Genomic DNA, 16,765 nt, shown 5'->3' with positions numbered 1-16,765 from the left:
CCCACTCTTTGCTTCCTGTCAGTCAGCCAATTTTCTATCCATGCCAGTATATTTCCAGTAATACGGTGGTCCCCAACCTCCATGCCGCAGACCGATACATTGCCGCGAAGAATGAAGTGGTGCAGCGGTAGCAGGAACACACCCAGCACATCTTTAAGAAAAAAGCCAAAATAAACAAACTAATTAATTAGGTGCTGCCCGGCACGTAAATGTTGGCCCAGATCAGAGGCGACGCAATCAGCAGTTGCCTCTGATCTGGGCCAACATTTACATGCCGGGTGGCACCTAATTAATTAGCTTGTTTATTTTGGCTTTTTTCCTTAAAGATGTGTTGGGTGTGTTCCGGCTACCGCTGCACCCCTGCATTCTTCATGGCCCGGTATTGGTCCGCGGCCCAGAGGTTGGGGACCACTGCAGTAATACCATGGGCTCTTATCATGTTAAGCAACCTCATGTGTGGCAGCTTTTTAATGGCCTTCTGAAAATCTAGTAAGCATCATCCACAGATTCTCCTTTGTCTATCCTGCTTGTTACTTAGTCAAAGAATTCGAACAGATTTGTCAGGCAAGATTTTCCCTTAAGGAAACTATGCTGACTTTGGCCTATTTTATCATGTGCCTTCAAAAATCCCAAAACCTCAACATTCATAATACACTCCAACATTTTCCCAGCGACCCAGGCTAACGCCTGTAATTTTTTGCATTTTACCTCCTTCTCTTCTTAAAGAATTGAGTACTGTTTGCAAATTTTCAGTCTTCCAGAACCATTTTAAAATGTAGTGGTTCTTGAATGATTAATCCTAGTGCTTCCACAATCTCTTCAACTTCCTTTTTCAGAACCCTTGTGTGTAGTCCATCTGGTCTAAGTGACTTATCTACCTTCAGACCTTTCAGTTTCCTAAACAACTTCTCCTTAGTAATAGTGATGACATCCTTGAATTTCTGGCATACTGAAATGTGTTTTCCACAGTGAAGGCTGATGCAAAATACTTATTGAGTTAGTCAGCACTTCATTGTCCCCCATAGCTACCTCTCCAGCTGTCTGATATCCACTCCCATCTCTCTTTTACTCTTTATATATCTGAAAAGATATCAGGCATCTCTTTTATATTATTGTCTAGCTTGCCTTCATATTTCATCTTTTCCATCCTTATGGCTTTTTAGTTGCCTTCTGTTGGCTTTTAAAGGCTTCCCAATCTTCTAGCTTCCCACTATATTTGTTTTGCTATATTGTATGCCCTCTCATTTATTTTTACGCTGTATTTGTCTTGCCTTGTCAGCCACGATTGCCTTATCCTTCTATGATGCTTCTTCTTTGAGTTGAACTGATGATGTGCCTCTCAAATGACTCCCAGAAAATCCAGTCTTTGCTGCTCTGCCCTCACCCCTGCTAAATGTTCCCTTCCAATCAACTTTAGCCAGCTACTCTCTCACGCTTCTGTAGGTTCCTTTACTACATACTGATACATCTGATTTTAGCTATCCCTCTCCCTCTGCAGGGTGAATTCTCTCATATTATGATCACTGCCCCCTTAGGGTTGCTTTACTTTAAGCTCCCTAACCAAATCTGGTCCATTACACAACACCCAGTCCAGAATTGCCTTTTCGCTAGTGGGCTGAACCAGAAGCTGCTCTAAAAAGCCCTCTCATAGACACTCTACAAATTCAGTGATGCCAACAACATCTGCAAATTTCTAACTGTGCTGCAAGATCTTCTACCTTAGTTCATATACTGCATGCATTCAATAAAACACCCTCAGTCCTGTTTTCCTCACCCTTTTCAATTTTGTATCCATATTATTGGAAGTTAAATTCTTATTCATTTCTAAACTTTTTGTCTTTTTTTCTTTATTCTGGAGATTTACATAACCTCTCCTGCACTCTTTCCCTTTTAACTCATCTTTACTTTTCCAAGTTGTTGAATGTACCCCCTAATATTTAGTTTAAAGCCTTATCCATTCCCTTAGTTATGCGATTCACCAGGACCCTGGTCCGAGCATGGCTCAGGTGGAGCCTGTCTCATTGAAACAGCTCCATTCTTCCCCAATTCTGGTGCCAATGTCCTATGAATTCAACCCCCTCCCCCCCCCCACACACACACCAATCTTTCAGACATGCAGATAGCTTTCTGAGCTTATTCTGTCCCTTTATCTTAACCCTTTGCCAATTTGCATGTGGCTCAGAGATTATCACCTTTTTTGTTCTGCATGTTAGTTAAGTCCCTGTCTACTCAAATTTCCACAGCAGAGCTTCTCTCCTTCTTCTTCCTACAGCATTGGTACCCACATGGACCACAACAACTTGATCTTTCCCCTCCCACTCCAAATCCCTTTTCAAATCAGTCAAGATGTCCTGAAGTTGGCCATCAGTTAGACAACACAGCTATCGGACCACTCGATCCTAGCGACAGATAAATGTATCTATTCCCCTGACAACACCATCCCCTATTACAACTACATTCCTCTTCTCTTCACCTCTCTTGAATGGCTCCCTGGAGTGCAGTGTCACTGTCCCTTTCTACAGCCCCCACGCTCATCCTCATGGGGAGCATCAATTTCAGACTTGTTGGGCAAGCGCAAGGACTGAGGCTCCTCTAGCACCACCTCTTTGTTCCTCCTACCTGCCTCACTCGCAGTCATACCCTCTTGTCCCTGGCTATACACAGAGCTTGAAGTAGTTAATCCAATGGGTGCCACTGCTTCCTGAAACAGCGTCCAGGTAACTCCCTCCTTCCCTGATGCAATGGAGTTGAACTCTACTAAGGATCTTTTCATTTCCACACTTCTCGGATCCGCACTTCCTTGTCATTTGCCTAGACTAATTGTTAATCCTCTTATTAGACATACTCTGAGAATATGGGCTCAGTTCAGAAAATTTAACGGTCGTCATGGTTTTTCTTTCTCTAGCCCTATTTTACACAATCATCTTTTTCTACCTTCTATGCGGGATTCAACATTTTATGATTGGTACAGAAAGGGTATTAGGCGCTTTAAAGATCTTTTCATAGATAATCGCTGAAACCGCTGGAGTCCCGAAGACTTTGTTTTTTGCCTTTTTGCTACTGTAAACCAAGAAAGCTGAAGAGCTCACCCCACTTCTTAGTCTTTAACGCTAGATTTCTTATAGCCTTGCCTCTGTGTTTGCTTATACTTGGCTGCATCTGGGTTTGGGATTTATTTGGGAATTGCTGTCAGTGGTTCGCTCAAGTCGTGTGGGCGGAGTCGGGTCGGAGCCGGAGTCTATATTTAAAGACTACATTTCCCGGCATGCGGCTAAACCCGGCGCTGATGCAATGGGTAGGTGCTGATGTTGTTGCTCTTTGTTTAGATTCAGAGTAACAGGCAATGGGAGAAGGACACTCAGTAAAAGTGGCTCCTATTTTGTAATAACAACACATACACCACAACGGTGTCAAAAAAAAAAGAAAATTGTGCTGTGGTACCATCTTGAATTGGAATCAAATCCTCCAGCTCAAGAAATCAACAGACAAGAAGAAGTTAACCAGAAAATTAATCTTCGTTGGGAAGAGTCGTTTCTGAACGAGGTCGTCGTTCTTAAGCAGTAAGAACTTTTTTTTTTAACTTGCAGATTTTAAACGTGGAACGGCTATAAGTGACTGAACATAAACGGGAGATTTTGTACATTGATTAGTTTGAGTCAGTGGAAGTTTTGTGCTTAAACAAAAATTTCGTGTTTCTTTCCAAAACACGAAAATAAATTCTGGTAGCAAACAGACATAAGATTAACTTGTTTGCTGATGGCTAATTAATAATTGTAACCGTGTTTGGATTGATATCGGTGCGATGATATGTGTATGTGTGTGTGGGGGGGAATTATTTATATTCAGTCTTGAAACAGAGCCTCGCAGAAAGCATTGCTTATGCAATTCCGTTTAGAGCTCGATCAGTGTCAGAGCAAGCTATTGGGGAAATAAAAGATGGTGCTGACGCGGACTGTTATTGTTCTTCCATGTGATCAGGAGAGGGCTTTGTTTACATTGACTCCAGGAACAGTCGGAATACAGTAAAATAGGTGCAATCCTCGGGCGGTAAGTCTATGTGGCGAGTAAAAATCCTCCAAAGCACAACTCTATTGTAATCGGATTCCTCTAAAGAAGTGAAATTAAAGTGTTTAACCTAGTAATTATAGCGAGTGTGATTTGCCTTTGACTTTTAAGGAATGATCAGGAGAGGGCGCACGGTGAACTAAACAGCTCCGTGTTTACCATTTCACGCTGCTTTCCGGGCGGATTTAATGTATTTTATCCTCTTTGCTGATTTGAGCTCCACGGAGTCACAGACAGCTGATCCAGTCTGGCGTTGGCCAAAATCGCAGTTTACGACACGTTTCAGGAATCCCGTGGTTTTCTGGCCTGGCAGAGAGGCTGAGAGTTGAGGAGCTCGAAATCTTGAATTTTTTTTTCGGAATATGTTCTTGTTGACAGGTGGAGTTGAAGGATATCATTAGAGGAAATAAAACTTTTGTTAAATTTTACTCTAATAAGGGTGCGAATGTTGAGTCGCACTGCAACTGTAAAACTGACGCATGATTAACGATGAATGTAGATAAAGTTTTTAAAACCTTTCTCCCTTTGCCCTCCCGGTCCTGTTAATCGAGGTAGATGGATGTCTTAAGTCACTTCCTCTGACTGGTGAACAGTGGGGCCAGTTCAACATACAGGACTGCACATCCATTTATGTAAACTTCAGCTGATGCCCACGCAGTGCAGCCTGCGTCTCTATGCCGTTCTGTATTTGCGTTTGTGCGCCGTGTTGCTGCGTTAACACTTGTAGTTCCGTGTATGTTGCGTGCATTTGCCACATGATCCACGACTGTTTTGATCCAGATGCATTTGTGAATTTGGAGGAATGCCAATCGACAAGGAAATCCGTGCACCTTCCTTTCGTTACAGCCAGTTTAACTGAAGCAACGAAAGCGATGGTTACCGATCAATTGCACCCGGAATTGAAAGTCGCATCCGTGTAATCAAGGACGTTAGTTACAAAGGCGAGGAGTTTCGCTTCCAATTTGTTGTTTTTAAGGTTGTGCAATAGTTTCCAGTTTTGTGAGGTGCGTTATTTTCCCCTTTGGTAGCAAATGAACTTTAGTCATGATAAACCCGCGAAAAGTTAACGGCGTATATGTATGCACACATATGAAGCAATATTACCACAAATTAACAGATAATAAAATATATTCCAGAATATTGACCTATCTATCTATATACATTCAATATTTTACAAAAGTCTCAGGCACATTCTGTAAAACGAAATGCTTTCAAAATAATGAAAAGTTTCTAAATATCAAAAAACACTATAAAGAGCAGTAAACAGTTAAAAGAAAAATAAATAAATATTTGGTGTGACCAAATAAAACTGCATCAATTCTCGTAGGTCTGCTGTTATGCAGCTTTATTAGAAAAATTGGCTGGTAGTTTGTTCCAAGCATCCTGGAGAACTTGCCACAGTTCTGCAGACTTCTGCTGTCTCGTTTGTTTCTTTCTCCCTAGGTTATCGCAGACAGCCTCTATGATGTCGAGATCAGGGCTCTGCCCATCAGAAACCATGTGAAAATGTAAGACTTTTGCACAGTGCTGTATATTATGTCCTTCCAGTTACCAAATAACACTTAATACTACTGAGCTAATACAAAGCTAGGTATTCTTATTTCTGTTTCCCATTCACCTTCCTACTTCAACTGAAATATGGTATTGTGCAAAAGTCTGAAGCATTTTATATATATATACTGTACATACACACCTACAATTTTTGCATAGTACTGTACTTTCCCCCATTTCTGACACAATCCAGTCACATCTGTTCATAACTTTTTTTCATTAGGTATCTTAAGTGCTTGCTTGTTGGCCTTTACTAACGTTGTATAGAAGGAGGCTATAAACCCCATTAGATCACGATGGCCCGAGTGTAACCATCCTATCAGTTCCATTGCCCCTGCACTCATTCCCCATGGATGTGCAACTTATTCCCGAACAAAGCCCGTCCGCGTCCTGACTTTATTTCTACTCAGCCACTTAGCTATATTTTGCAAATAAGGGTAATTTAAGTGCCACCCTCCCTCCACTTCAAAGCTGTTTCTCTTTCTTATCAAAATTGTTTATGATCTTGAATATCCCTTTTAACTCTTCTGTTCAAAAGAGAGCAACAATTCTAGGAATTCTGTTCCTGTACAGGCCATCCCTGGGGCACAAACACCATCTATACATCAGTATTATGGACATCTGTACATAATATTCAGCTGTTATAATATTATTTAATATACAATTCTGACATACATACATAAGTTCATTCCTATGAGCGACAGAACTGCTCCCCTTTCCCCCTTTTTTCCCTACCCCACTTCTGTCCTTCTCCCTTCCCCTTCCATTCTCACCCTCCCCATCCACTTCTCCCTCCCCATCCCCCTCCCCCTCCCTCACCCCATCCCCCCTCTCCTTGCCCCTCTGTCTCCCTTCCCCCCCCTTATGCTTTAGTTATTGTTCTTATTGGTATGTGTTTTGATACCATTCAGTGCAATCGTTTGGAGATGTGCTCACTATATCGAGTAACCATTGGCTACATTCTCTGCCATGGATAAAATTGACTTAAGGACATCTATAAAAAGAAACCCATTCATTATTGGGGGATAGCCTGTACACAATTGGAATCAGTCATCACTTGGTGTATGCCAAGCTCTCAGATGAACGGTTGGATCCCTGAAGTTGCCTGGGCATTCAGAAAAATGCCAACCTACTCATTTCTCTCATACTATTCTAGTAAATCTTTTTGCCAAGACCAGGACTATTTGCAAATTGTGGAGTCTGGAACTGAACACAGTACCCCGGCTGAAGCTTGAATACTGGTTTATACATAGAGCTTTCAGATAACAAAGCTGAGAGCCTGATTTGTTTTCCCAATTTGTCCTGCAAATTTCAAACAGTTGTGCATCTCTCACTTCCTGTGCCCATTTAAAAATTATCACCGAGTCTTATAGCACAGAAACAGGCCCTTTCACCCACCACATAAATGCTGACGAACAGGTACCAATCCTACATATCAGCATTGGTCTATAGTCCACTATGCCTCGGCAATTCTAGTGCTTGTCCAGATGTTTTCTAAATGTGATAGTTCTTGCTTCCATCACTTCTCAGGCAGTGTATGCTAAATTATTTATTTCCTATCCTTGTTTATCTTTGATATAATGTGAAGTAAACAACAATGTTGAAATAAGTCTTGGTGACTTACATAGAAGGAAAAAATGGCTGCAGTGTCCAAAAAGTATGGTCATTGGCCAACAATTCTCTACAGAGTCATAGAGCACTACAGCACAGAAACAGGCCCTCAGCCTACTTAGTCCGTGCTGAGCTATTATTCTGCCTAGTCCCGTCGACCTACCCTCCATATCCCTCACATCCACGTACCTGTCCAAATTCCTGTTAAATGTGGAAATCAAACTCAAACCCACCTCTTCTGCTGCAGCTTGTTCCACACTCTCATCACCCTCTGAGTGAAGAAGTTGCCCCCCCATGTCCCCCTTAAACATTTCACCTTTCAACTTTAACGCATGACCTCTAGTTCTAGATTCACCCAACCTCAGTGGAAAAAGCCTGCTTGCATTTACCCTATCCATATCCCTCTTAATTTCTCCCCTCGTTCTCCTACGCTCTAGGGAGTAAAATCCTAACCGATTCAACCCATCCCAATAACTCAGGTCCTCAAGTCCTATAAGCTTAATTACCCCTGTCTATGAGTACACTACTACCTATGGCTGACTAGACTGAATTACAGACACATTAATGTAACAAGTAGACTCCAAGCTTAATAGAGACATTTGATAAGCGAATGGCTTTATCTGGCTCTGTCTAATGAATCTCCCTCCGGAGTAGCATATCACAAGACCATTCTACAAGGTCAGAACTCAATTACTATTAGTCTTTTGCTTCTGATAACATTGCGTCTGTATTCAGTACATGATAGACATGTGAAGAAGAATAATAGGTAGATCATTAATTAAATTTGTAACTGAATTTGCTCTTCTGATCCAGGAACACGTAGGAGCTCCTTGCTACAGAAAGTGGTCGGATAAAGACATGGTGTTGATCTTGGGCCGACGCATTAGCAGGGATGACAACCACTACCATGACTCACCCATCACCAAACGCAAAGTCTTTGAGATTGAACAGAAGCCCTTGGCTGGTCAGGAGGTTTATGACTTCTCCTCAGGCTCATCCCATGCCGAGAGCATCCTGGAGATGTTGAATGAATTTCGGAACAGCAGACTATTCACTGATGTGGTTATCTGTGTGGAGGGCCGAGAGTTCCCCTGCCACCGCGCCATCCTCTCCTCCTGCAGTAGCTACTTCAGAGCCATGTTCTGCAACGATCACCGTGAGAGCAGGGAGATGCTGGTGGAGATTAATGGTATATTTGCCGAAGCCATGGACCAATTCCTGCAATATGTCTACACAGGGAGGGTAAGAATCACCCCAGACAATGTACAGTATCTCTTTGAAACTTCTAACCTCTTCCAGATCAATGCCATTAGAGAAGCATGTGCCAAATTCTTGGAGGAGCAGCTTGATCCCTGCAACTGCCTGGGCATCCAGAAGTTTGCCGACACACACTCCCTGAAGTCTCTGAACTCCAAGTGCAGAGGCTTTTGCCTGCAGATGTTCTCGGAGGTTGCTCAACACGAGGAGTTCCTGGGGCTGGAGAAAGATGAGCTGATTGACTACGTCTCAAGTGATGACCTGGTGGTCAGCAAGGAAGAGACGGTATACGAGTCAGTGATGCGTTGGGTCTATCATGACATGGACCAGAGGAGGCCCATGATGAAGGAGGTGCTGACCCATGTCAGGCTCCCCTTATTACACCCCAATTACTTTGTGCAGACGGTGGAAGGAGATCAGCTGATCCAGAATTCTCCTGAATGCTACCAACTCCTCCACGAGGCCAGGAGATACCATGTACTTGGTAATGAGATGATGTCACCACGGACTAGACCTCGCAGGTGAGGGGGGTAAATGAACCCCAACACTTTTAAAAGTATCCCAAGGTTATCACTACTCTGTAAATAGTCAGTTGGGTTGAGACTTGACCATGGAGAAATAACCTAGGTGGCCTCCCTGTATGGAAAGCAATTCCATTGGCTAAAGGGTTTTTATTATAGGGAGCTAGCTGACAGGTGCCCTGAGGTAGACCCAGTTAGACTTTATACGTCTTGAGATAGTTTAGTCCATAATTTGTCACAACAGGTTGGTGTAAAGCCACTGAGATTCACCCTGAAGAGAACCAGATTTCAACCAGACTCAGAATCCCAGCTTTCATGATTGTCAATTGTGACAAGTGCTGTCTTTTCCAAAAACGTCTCTAGATTACTATTGACACTGGAGTGCATTGAGCACTTTGCAGAGATGGTACAGGTACATGCACCATAAGAACCGTTGGTAATTAGTAGTATTCTTTTGTTGACTCAAATGCTAAAGGATGTCCACTTAAAGCAAGAGGGGAGCTTTAAAGGAGGTATGCAAAGCAGGGTTTTATTTACACTGAAAGTGGTAGATGGCTGGAACAGGCTACCGAGAGATACAACAGTGGTGTTTAGACAGACACGTGAATATGCAGGGAATGGAGGGGTCATGGGCAGGCGAAAGAGAGATACTTTAATTTAGCACTGGGCTCAGCACAAGTATCATGAGCCAAAGGGCCTGTTGTTCTAGTCTGTGTTGTTTGACTGCAACGTGTCAGCCTCTTTGTCTTTTCCTTCCCTCTAGGTCTACAGGTTACTCTGAAGTTATCGTGGTGGTGGGAGGCTGTGAGCGGGTGGGAGGCTTCAATCTGCCTTACACAGAGTGCTATGACCCAGGGACTGGAGAGTGGAGGTCGCTGGCCAAACTTCCAGAGTTTACCAAGTCCGAGTATGCAGTATGCGCCTTGAGGAATGACATCCTGGTAACAGGTAAAGGAACCCAAGACTACAATAATTACAGAGTGTTACACATTGTCCTCTCACACTCTGGGACTGTCTGGTACTTAGTGTCAAGAATGCAGAACTCGAGTAAATGAAAAGAACTACACAATTAAAGGTAGTACAATGTGGAATAATTGACTGCCTCCACAGATTTTAGTAGAATCCATGATCATTTTTTTCATGATTTATCCTCTTAGATATGAAGCAGTTTTTGTGCAAGAACTGATGGCAGTGTCAACTACTTCCTATCATTTCTAACCTTTTTTACCCCTCTATCAATGCCTTCCTCAAAATGTGCTTTGATTTCATACATGGTCTCTTTGTCCTGTGCTGTCTCTGTCTTTCCTTCACTTTCTTTGTACTTTACTGCTGCTATTCCTCTTCACACCTCTGCCATTTTCTCCTTCTCTTTCTCTCTCCCCACTTAGTGCTTCTGCCCCTCACTTCCACAGACTTCTCCATCCTTGCTCTTCCAATTTCTTTCTCCTGTTCCTCCCTCTCCACAGTTGGAACTGTGGGATCTCAAGAGTCTCACAATAGGAGAGTAGTGCCTCTGATTGCTGTACCCGACTATGCAAGCAGAGGAGTGAATCCGTACTTGGTAGATGGAAAATGTTGTGGACCTGAATAATTTCTGCCGTGTCAACTTATAAATAATCATGGCTAAAGGGTTTGGAAATTTAACTGTCACATAGGAGACCTCAGCCAGCACAGGTTCCACTAATGGGTGGATGGAAGTGCAGAGTTGTTGCGGATACATTGGCGGATGGGTATACCCATGATCTAAGCAACAGGCTGCACGTTCAAGATGCCGATTGACTGATTTATATATTAAACTTTCTTCAAGCCCTTAAAATTTGTCCTAATCCCCTTTCTGAGCAGTCTCCACTGAAGCTTTTCAAAGTTCAAAGTGAATTTTGTTATCAAATTGCATATGTGTCACCATATACCACCCTGAGTTTCATTTTCCTGCGGGCATACTCAGCAAATCTGTAGAATAGTAACTATAACAGGATCAATGAAAGATCAACCAGAGTGCAGAAGACAACAAATTGTGCATTTGCAAATATAAATAAGGCATTATAGAAAGTTGAAGAGTGGTGTTTAGGTTTTCCTTTATGAAATAATCTGTACCATTATGTCCAGGGTTCACAATTGGTGTTTAAATCTCCTTCCCATTAAGGAACACTAAAACCATTTTCACTTCATATCCTTTGATGCCATTTATCCTAATCCGGTTGCTGGCATAGGGTTCAAAATTCCCAGTACTCTTTTGTGAGTCAGTGGTTCTAATTCATCCCTAAACATAAGATTGCAGCTCTTTGTTCATGTTTTTCCTCTCTCTTTGAAATAGTATCCCTGTTTCTGCAGTGGACACAGCAGAAGTCTGATGTAGGCCTATTTCAGCTAAAGCTTATAAAAACACTGCACAGCACCCATTTCCAGCCGGGTCTCCAGTTTCTCTTTGTCTCTAACAGGTGGCAGGATCAACAGCCGTGATGTGTGGATGTATAACTCTCAGCTCAACATCTGGATGCGAGTGGCCTGTTTAAACAAAGGCAGGTGGCGCCACAAAATGGCTGTCCTTCTTGGCAAGGTAAAAGCAAGTATTAAACAAACCATAGCTTTTCATTCAAATTTAAGTAGGGAATAAAGAAACTCCTGTTACTTGCCTTTTTTAATTAAATGAAGTTCAAAATGGTTCAAAGAAAATAAGGTTGAAGTGACTAATAATTAATTAAACCTGATTTGCAACAGCTCTCATTTAGTTTCTTTGATGGCTAAGTGGAAATGTGTACATACAAGTGTGCTACAGCTCATCACAGAACATGTTTGATCTTCAGTTTGTTCTCTGTCTCTCTTGATCTTCCAGTGATCTCCTCTCTCTCCCAGTTCTTTGTTCCTCTCTTTTATTCAACCTCCTTCCCCATTTCATGGTGGTGTCCTCACCTGTCTACCTGTGATTCCTTCTCAACTTTTTGGTCAAGTTTTTAGGTCACTTTTTGTAGTTATGTCCTTCTTTGTGTCACAGTCCATTCTATTCTCAATACTCTGCTTCTTAGGAAATTTTTCAATACATAAATGTCAGCTGTATTTCATTTTCAGCACATTGTGGATTCCATTGCCCTCTAGTGACTTGAGGAAAAAAAATCCATGTCAATATTTCAGCTTGTACTGTGTTACCTCCCAGACAAAACTTTAAAGTGAGGGTCACCCACTCATCCAGGTGGATGTTAGAACCCTGTCACCACCTCTATTTCAAAGAGTGGCATAGGAGTTCTTCTAATGTACTGAACGGTTATCCCCCAAACAACATTACCAAAGAACACTCTTTGGCTACTTCTTTTCATGCTCAATTCAAGTGGAAATTGGCTGAAATGTTTTCCTGTAGGATAACAGTTCAAAAAAAGTACTCCTTTGTTTGAATTCTTCAGGATGCTTTGAAACATGTTCCTTCTTATAAAAATGATGGCAATTGCTGTGGCTTTCATTACTTTTGATGAATCGATCCAGTAATATAAAAATAGAGCTACACACATCAAAGTTGCTGGTGAACGCAGCAGGCCAGGCAGCATCTCTAGGAAGAGGTACAGTCGACGTTTCGGGCCGAGACCCTTCGTCAGGACTAACTGAAAGAAGAGCTAGTAAGAGACCAGCAACTTTGATGTGTGTCGCTTGAATTTCCAGCATCTGCAGAATTCCTCGTGTTTGCGGTTTTAAAAATAGAGCTGCTGCCTTTGTCATTCTAGGCAGTAAGGTTCAAAGTCAAAGTGGAGTTTTTTTGCCATACGTGCAAGCATATAAGTGCAATGTAAAACTTACTTGTAGCAACTTTACTGGCACATAGCATCAGATGTGCAACATTCACACAACAGCATAACTTAAAGATAAATTATGTGCAATTAGAACAAAAGTACAAAATCCATCGTAGTGTGATTAGGGTTGGGTAGGTTTGTTCAAAAGCTGAATGGTTGAAGGAAAGTAGGTGCTCTTGAAGCCCGTGATGTGGGACTTCAAGCTTCTGTAACCTCTTGCCTAAATAGTAGTGGCATGACTCAGATGGTAGAGGTCTTTGACAGATGTTTGTGGATCTGGGAGATGCTGTGGTAGAAACCTGAGCTTGGTGAGTGAGGACAATGTGCATCACCCATGCAATGAAACAGCATTAACACATCTCAGCCCAAAACAAACACTGTTAATTCCCCTCCATACATGCTGCCTGAATTGCTGAGTTCCTGCAACATTTTGTGTGTGCTGCATAAGATTTCCAGTATCTGCAAAGTCTCTTGTGTTTATGATTAACAAGTACATGTGTGAATAGACATCTGCTCGAATCCACACAGCTATTTGAAAACGATCAAAAGTACGAAAGGTATACATGTGGATTAAGCCTTTGGTTATGGAAGAGGAATGGGATTTTGACAAACATTTGTCAAGTGGTGAAAGACATTTTAGGAAGAACACCATTACAAAAGGAGTTTCTGATGTCTGAAAACAAGCTCACTATATCTAACTCCAGCTATTGTCCTGCTGTTGTTTCTTCAGAGTCATTTAGTTTAAGAAAACTATTTTCACAAGTGTATCACTGGCAAGTTGGACACAATGTGTATCCCTTAGGAAGACTGCAGTGATGTGAAATCTTGATCCATTGTGGTTCATACAATGCAGGTACTCATTATGCTATTTTCGTAGGAAGTTCCAAGACTTCAATCAAGTGACAAGAAGGGAAAGTATATGTTGCAAAAAGTAAGGATGGTGTGTGGCTCAGAGCTAAACTTATAGGGACTGGGTTTCCCATAGATCTTTTTTCCTTTGACCTTCTAGACAGTAAGGTTTGTGGATTTGAGAGGAGCTGCAGTGAAAGTCTTGGTGAATTGCTGCATTGGATTTTGGAGGAAGATAGAGGAGGAGAACGGAGAGTGATGTTCTTAACTTCAGTTGAAGGGAAGAAGAAATGTTAGTTTTTAACTTTGGCCTTGCTAGAAGATGACAACGTGTCCCTTTATTGCTCTATAGTTTCAAATGCTGTCACACAGATCAATCTACTTAAACTACTTCACCACTGGCCTATGTGCAACACTACTTTCTCCTTCAGGACCGAGGATGACTTTCTTTCACTCTGCATCTATGAAGTTCTGAGGTAGCTACTCAGGCCAACCTGTGAAATGCAAACTCTTCAACAGGTGGAGAAGGATTTGATTAACAGGTCAAGTGGGTGGGTCTTCTCCAGAAAGCGGAATATACCCTCCAGGTTCTTTATAATTAGACATGTCAATGTCAGAGTGTTTGAGTTCCCTAGCAGTGTGTGAAGACTGAAATTAAGGTACATCAGTGTTACAATAGGGATCCTGGCATTTCAGGTCCAGAATTCCAAAGGCTGGAGTGGAAGTTTCTTTAAACATGGGGTAACCATTATACACCAGCCAGCCAGCATACAGGCTTCAAAGAATGAGGCTTTGATCCAATGGTAAGGAGGACCAAAATTAGACAACACCTGTAAAAATTGGCTAAACCTCCAGTAAAGATCAAGCAAAACAGCCATTTTGTAAGAGGAGAAGACTCACCATTATCATAGTTACTCAAGGGTTAATATTGGGAAATTGTTGTGTTGGAGCTATACAACTACAGCAATGGTCCCAAACTGAGCACCCCTACCTTTGCCACTGTTGTGTTATTCTCCTCCCAGGAAAGCCTGCTTCTCTGTGTCGGGAAACACTGTTGTGCTCTTTGGGTGGATGAACAGGCTGAGGCAGGTAAAGCAAATAAGGCTGGGTAACCGAACACCTAGCAACAGAAATGCCAGGGGCTCTCTGATAGGCTAGTACATCAGCCACTCACAAGGTGCTAATCATCTGGAATATTCCAGGTCATCTCAGTGATATTGGATCTGTAAACATGAAGCACCAACTTGTTCAAACTGGTTGCCGTGGCTTTAACATGATGATAGATTTCAAAAAAGTATCCATCAAATATCTTTCATTAGAGCTGGTGATTAGTTACTGACATAGAAGTTAACCTTTTCCTCCACAGATTATGCTGGATCTTCTAAGAATTTCCACATTTTCTGTTTCAGGAATGTAACTACCTATGACATTAGCATGTCAACTTTATCATCATCTGTGTTGTGAAACAAAGGTTTTCTGCCAATTAGTAAACAAGCAGGATTTTCCCTCAATGTACACTCGTTATTGTATCCAGAGAGTTTATTAACACCATTAACATTTTCCAGAACATCAGGGATGTTCTTCTTCAAAGCGCGGTGTTTCCCTTCCTCCACCATTGATGCTGCCCTCACCTGTATCTCCTCCACTTCCTGGACATGCGACCTTACCACATATTCCTGACACTTCAACAGGGATAGAGTTCCTCTTGTCCTTATCTACCACCCCATGAGCCTTGGCATTCATCAAGTTATTCTCCGCATCTTTCACCATCTTCAATGGGATCCAAATACACCTTTACCTCCTCCACCCCACCCTACTCTCTGCTTTCCACCGGGATCGCTCTCTTCATGAATTCCTTGTCTATTCGTCCCTCCCCACTAATCTTCCTGTGCTGGCATTTATCTATGCAAGTGGAAGAGGTACTACACCTGCTCATTCACTCCTGGCTCATCTCCATTCAGGGCCTCAAGTAGTCCTTACAGGTGTATCAGGCGCTCCTGACATGGCCTCCTCTGCATTGATGATTGTAGATTGGATGACCACTTTGTTGGGCATCTTCGCTCGATCAGCACCAAACAGGATTTCCCAGTGGCCAATTCCCATTTCCATTCCAACATATCGGTCTGTGACCTCTAATTCCACTAGGAGGCCATTCTCAGGTTGGAGGAGCAACATCTTATATTTCTATCTTGGTAGCCTCCAACCTGATGGCCTGAACATTGAATTCTCTACCTTCTGGTAATTTTCCCCCTCTTCTATTCCTCACTCTGGCTTCTTTTATCGCCTCCCCCCGGTGCCTCTCTTCCTTTCCTTTCTCCCATGGTCCACTCTACTCTCTTATCAGATTCCTTATGCTTCAGCCTTTTACCTTTTCCACCTATCATCTCCCAGCTTCTCACTTCATCCCCACCTCCTTCACCCTCCTGACTTCACCTATCACCTCCCAGCTTGTATTCCTTCCCCTCCCCTCACCTTCTTATTCTGGATTCTTGCCCCTTCCTTTCTTGTACTGATTAAAGGTCTCAACCCAAATTATCTAATGTTTATTCCTTTCCATAGATGCTGACAGACTTGCTGAGTTTCTCCAGCATTTTGCTTGTGTTACTCTAGATTTCCAGCATCTGCAGAATGTCTTGTGTTTATAATATTCTGCTCACTCCATCTCTGCCTCGCTTTTAACTCTCTCGTGCTTCTTTCGTCCTGACCTACACACGGGAATAAATCAGCATCCTTTTCCCCAACTCATCCATGTTGACCATGGTGCTCACTATTCGAGTCTCATTTGCTGGAACTTGGTCCATATCCCTCTAAACCTGTCCTATCCGTGTACTTACCCAAATGTTTTCTAAATATTATTATTGTACTTGCCTCAACCACTTCCACTGGCGGGCTTTGTGCTTGTGTTCACCAGCCTCTGCATGATGAGCTAGCCCTTTTGAATCTCTCACCTCTCACCTTAAACGTATGCCCTCTCAAGTTCCCTGTTTTATTTGGCAGCGTCTGTGAAAAGAAACAGAATTAACGTTTCAGAACAGTAGAAAGTTCTTCAACCTGAGGTATAAACTTTCTCTGTTTCTATTAATGCTGCCCCCTTTCTGAGTATTTCTGATTTCTAACATCGTTATTTTTAAAGAG

General features: G+C 42.4%; 1 protein-coding gene across 3 annotated transcripts in view; it reads left to right on the top strand.

Annotated features, from left to right (window-relative positions):
• Positions 1 to 3,292: 3,292 nt before the first annotated feature.
• klhl24a (kelch-like family member 24a) overlaps positions 3,293 to 16,765 on the top strand; it is a 33,372-nt gene continuing 19,899 nt past the window's right edge. The window contains exons 1-5 of one of the 3 annotated variants that reach the window (XM_072255695.1): positions 3,293 to 3,560; positions 5,509 to 5,573; positions 8,041 to 9,005; positions 9,769 to 9,953; positions 11,444 to 11,562. In XM_072255695.1, the coding sequence (XP_072111796.1) occupies positions 8,086 to 9,005; positions 9,769 to 9,953; positions 11,444 to 11,562 (1,224 nt within the window). In that variant the 5' untranslated portion in view covers positions 3,293 to 3,560; positions 5,509 to 5,573; positions 8,041 to 8,085. Of the gene's footprint in view, positions 3,561 to 4,845; positions 5,070 to 5,508; positions 5,574 to 8,040; positions 9,006 to 9,768; positions 9,954 to 11,443; positions 11,563 to 16,765 lie in introns of all 3 variants that reach the window. The other 2 variants (XM_072255696.1, XM_072255694.1) reach the window with 2 other exon arrangements.

Source organism: Mobula birostris, chromosome 4 (assembly GCF_030028105.1).
Source record: "Mobula birostris isolate sMobBir1 chromosome 4, sMobBir1.hap1, whole genome shotgun sequence".
Taxonomy (NCBI): domain Eukaryota; kingdom Metazoa; phylum Chordata; class Chondrichthyes; order Myliobatiformes; family Myliobatidae; genus Mobula; species Mobula birostris.
Note: the sequence above shows the minus strand (reverse complement) of the source record. Positions and strands in the feature narration are given on the sequence as shown.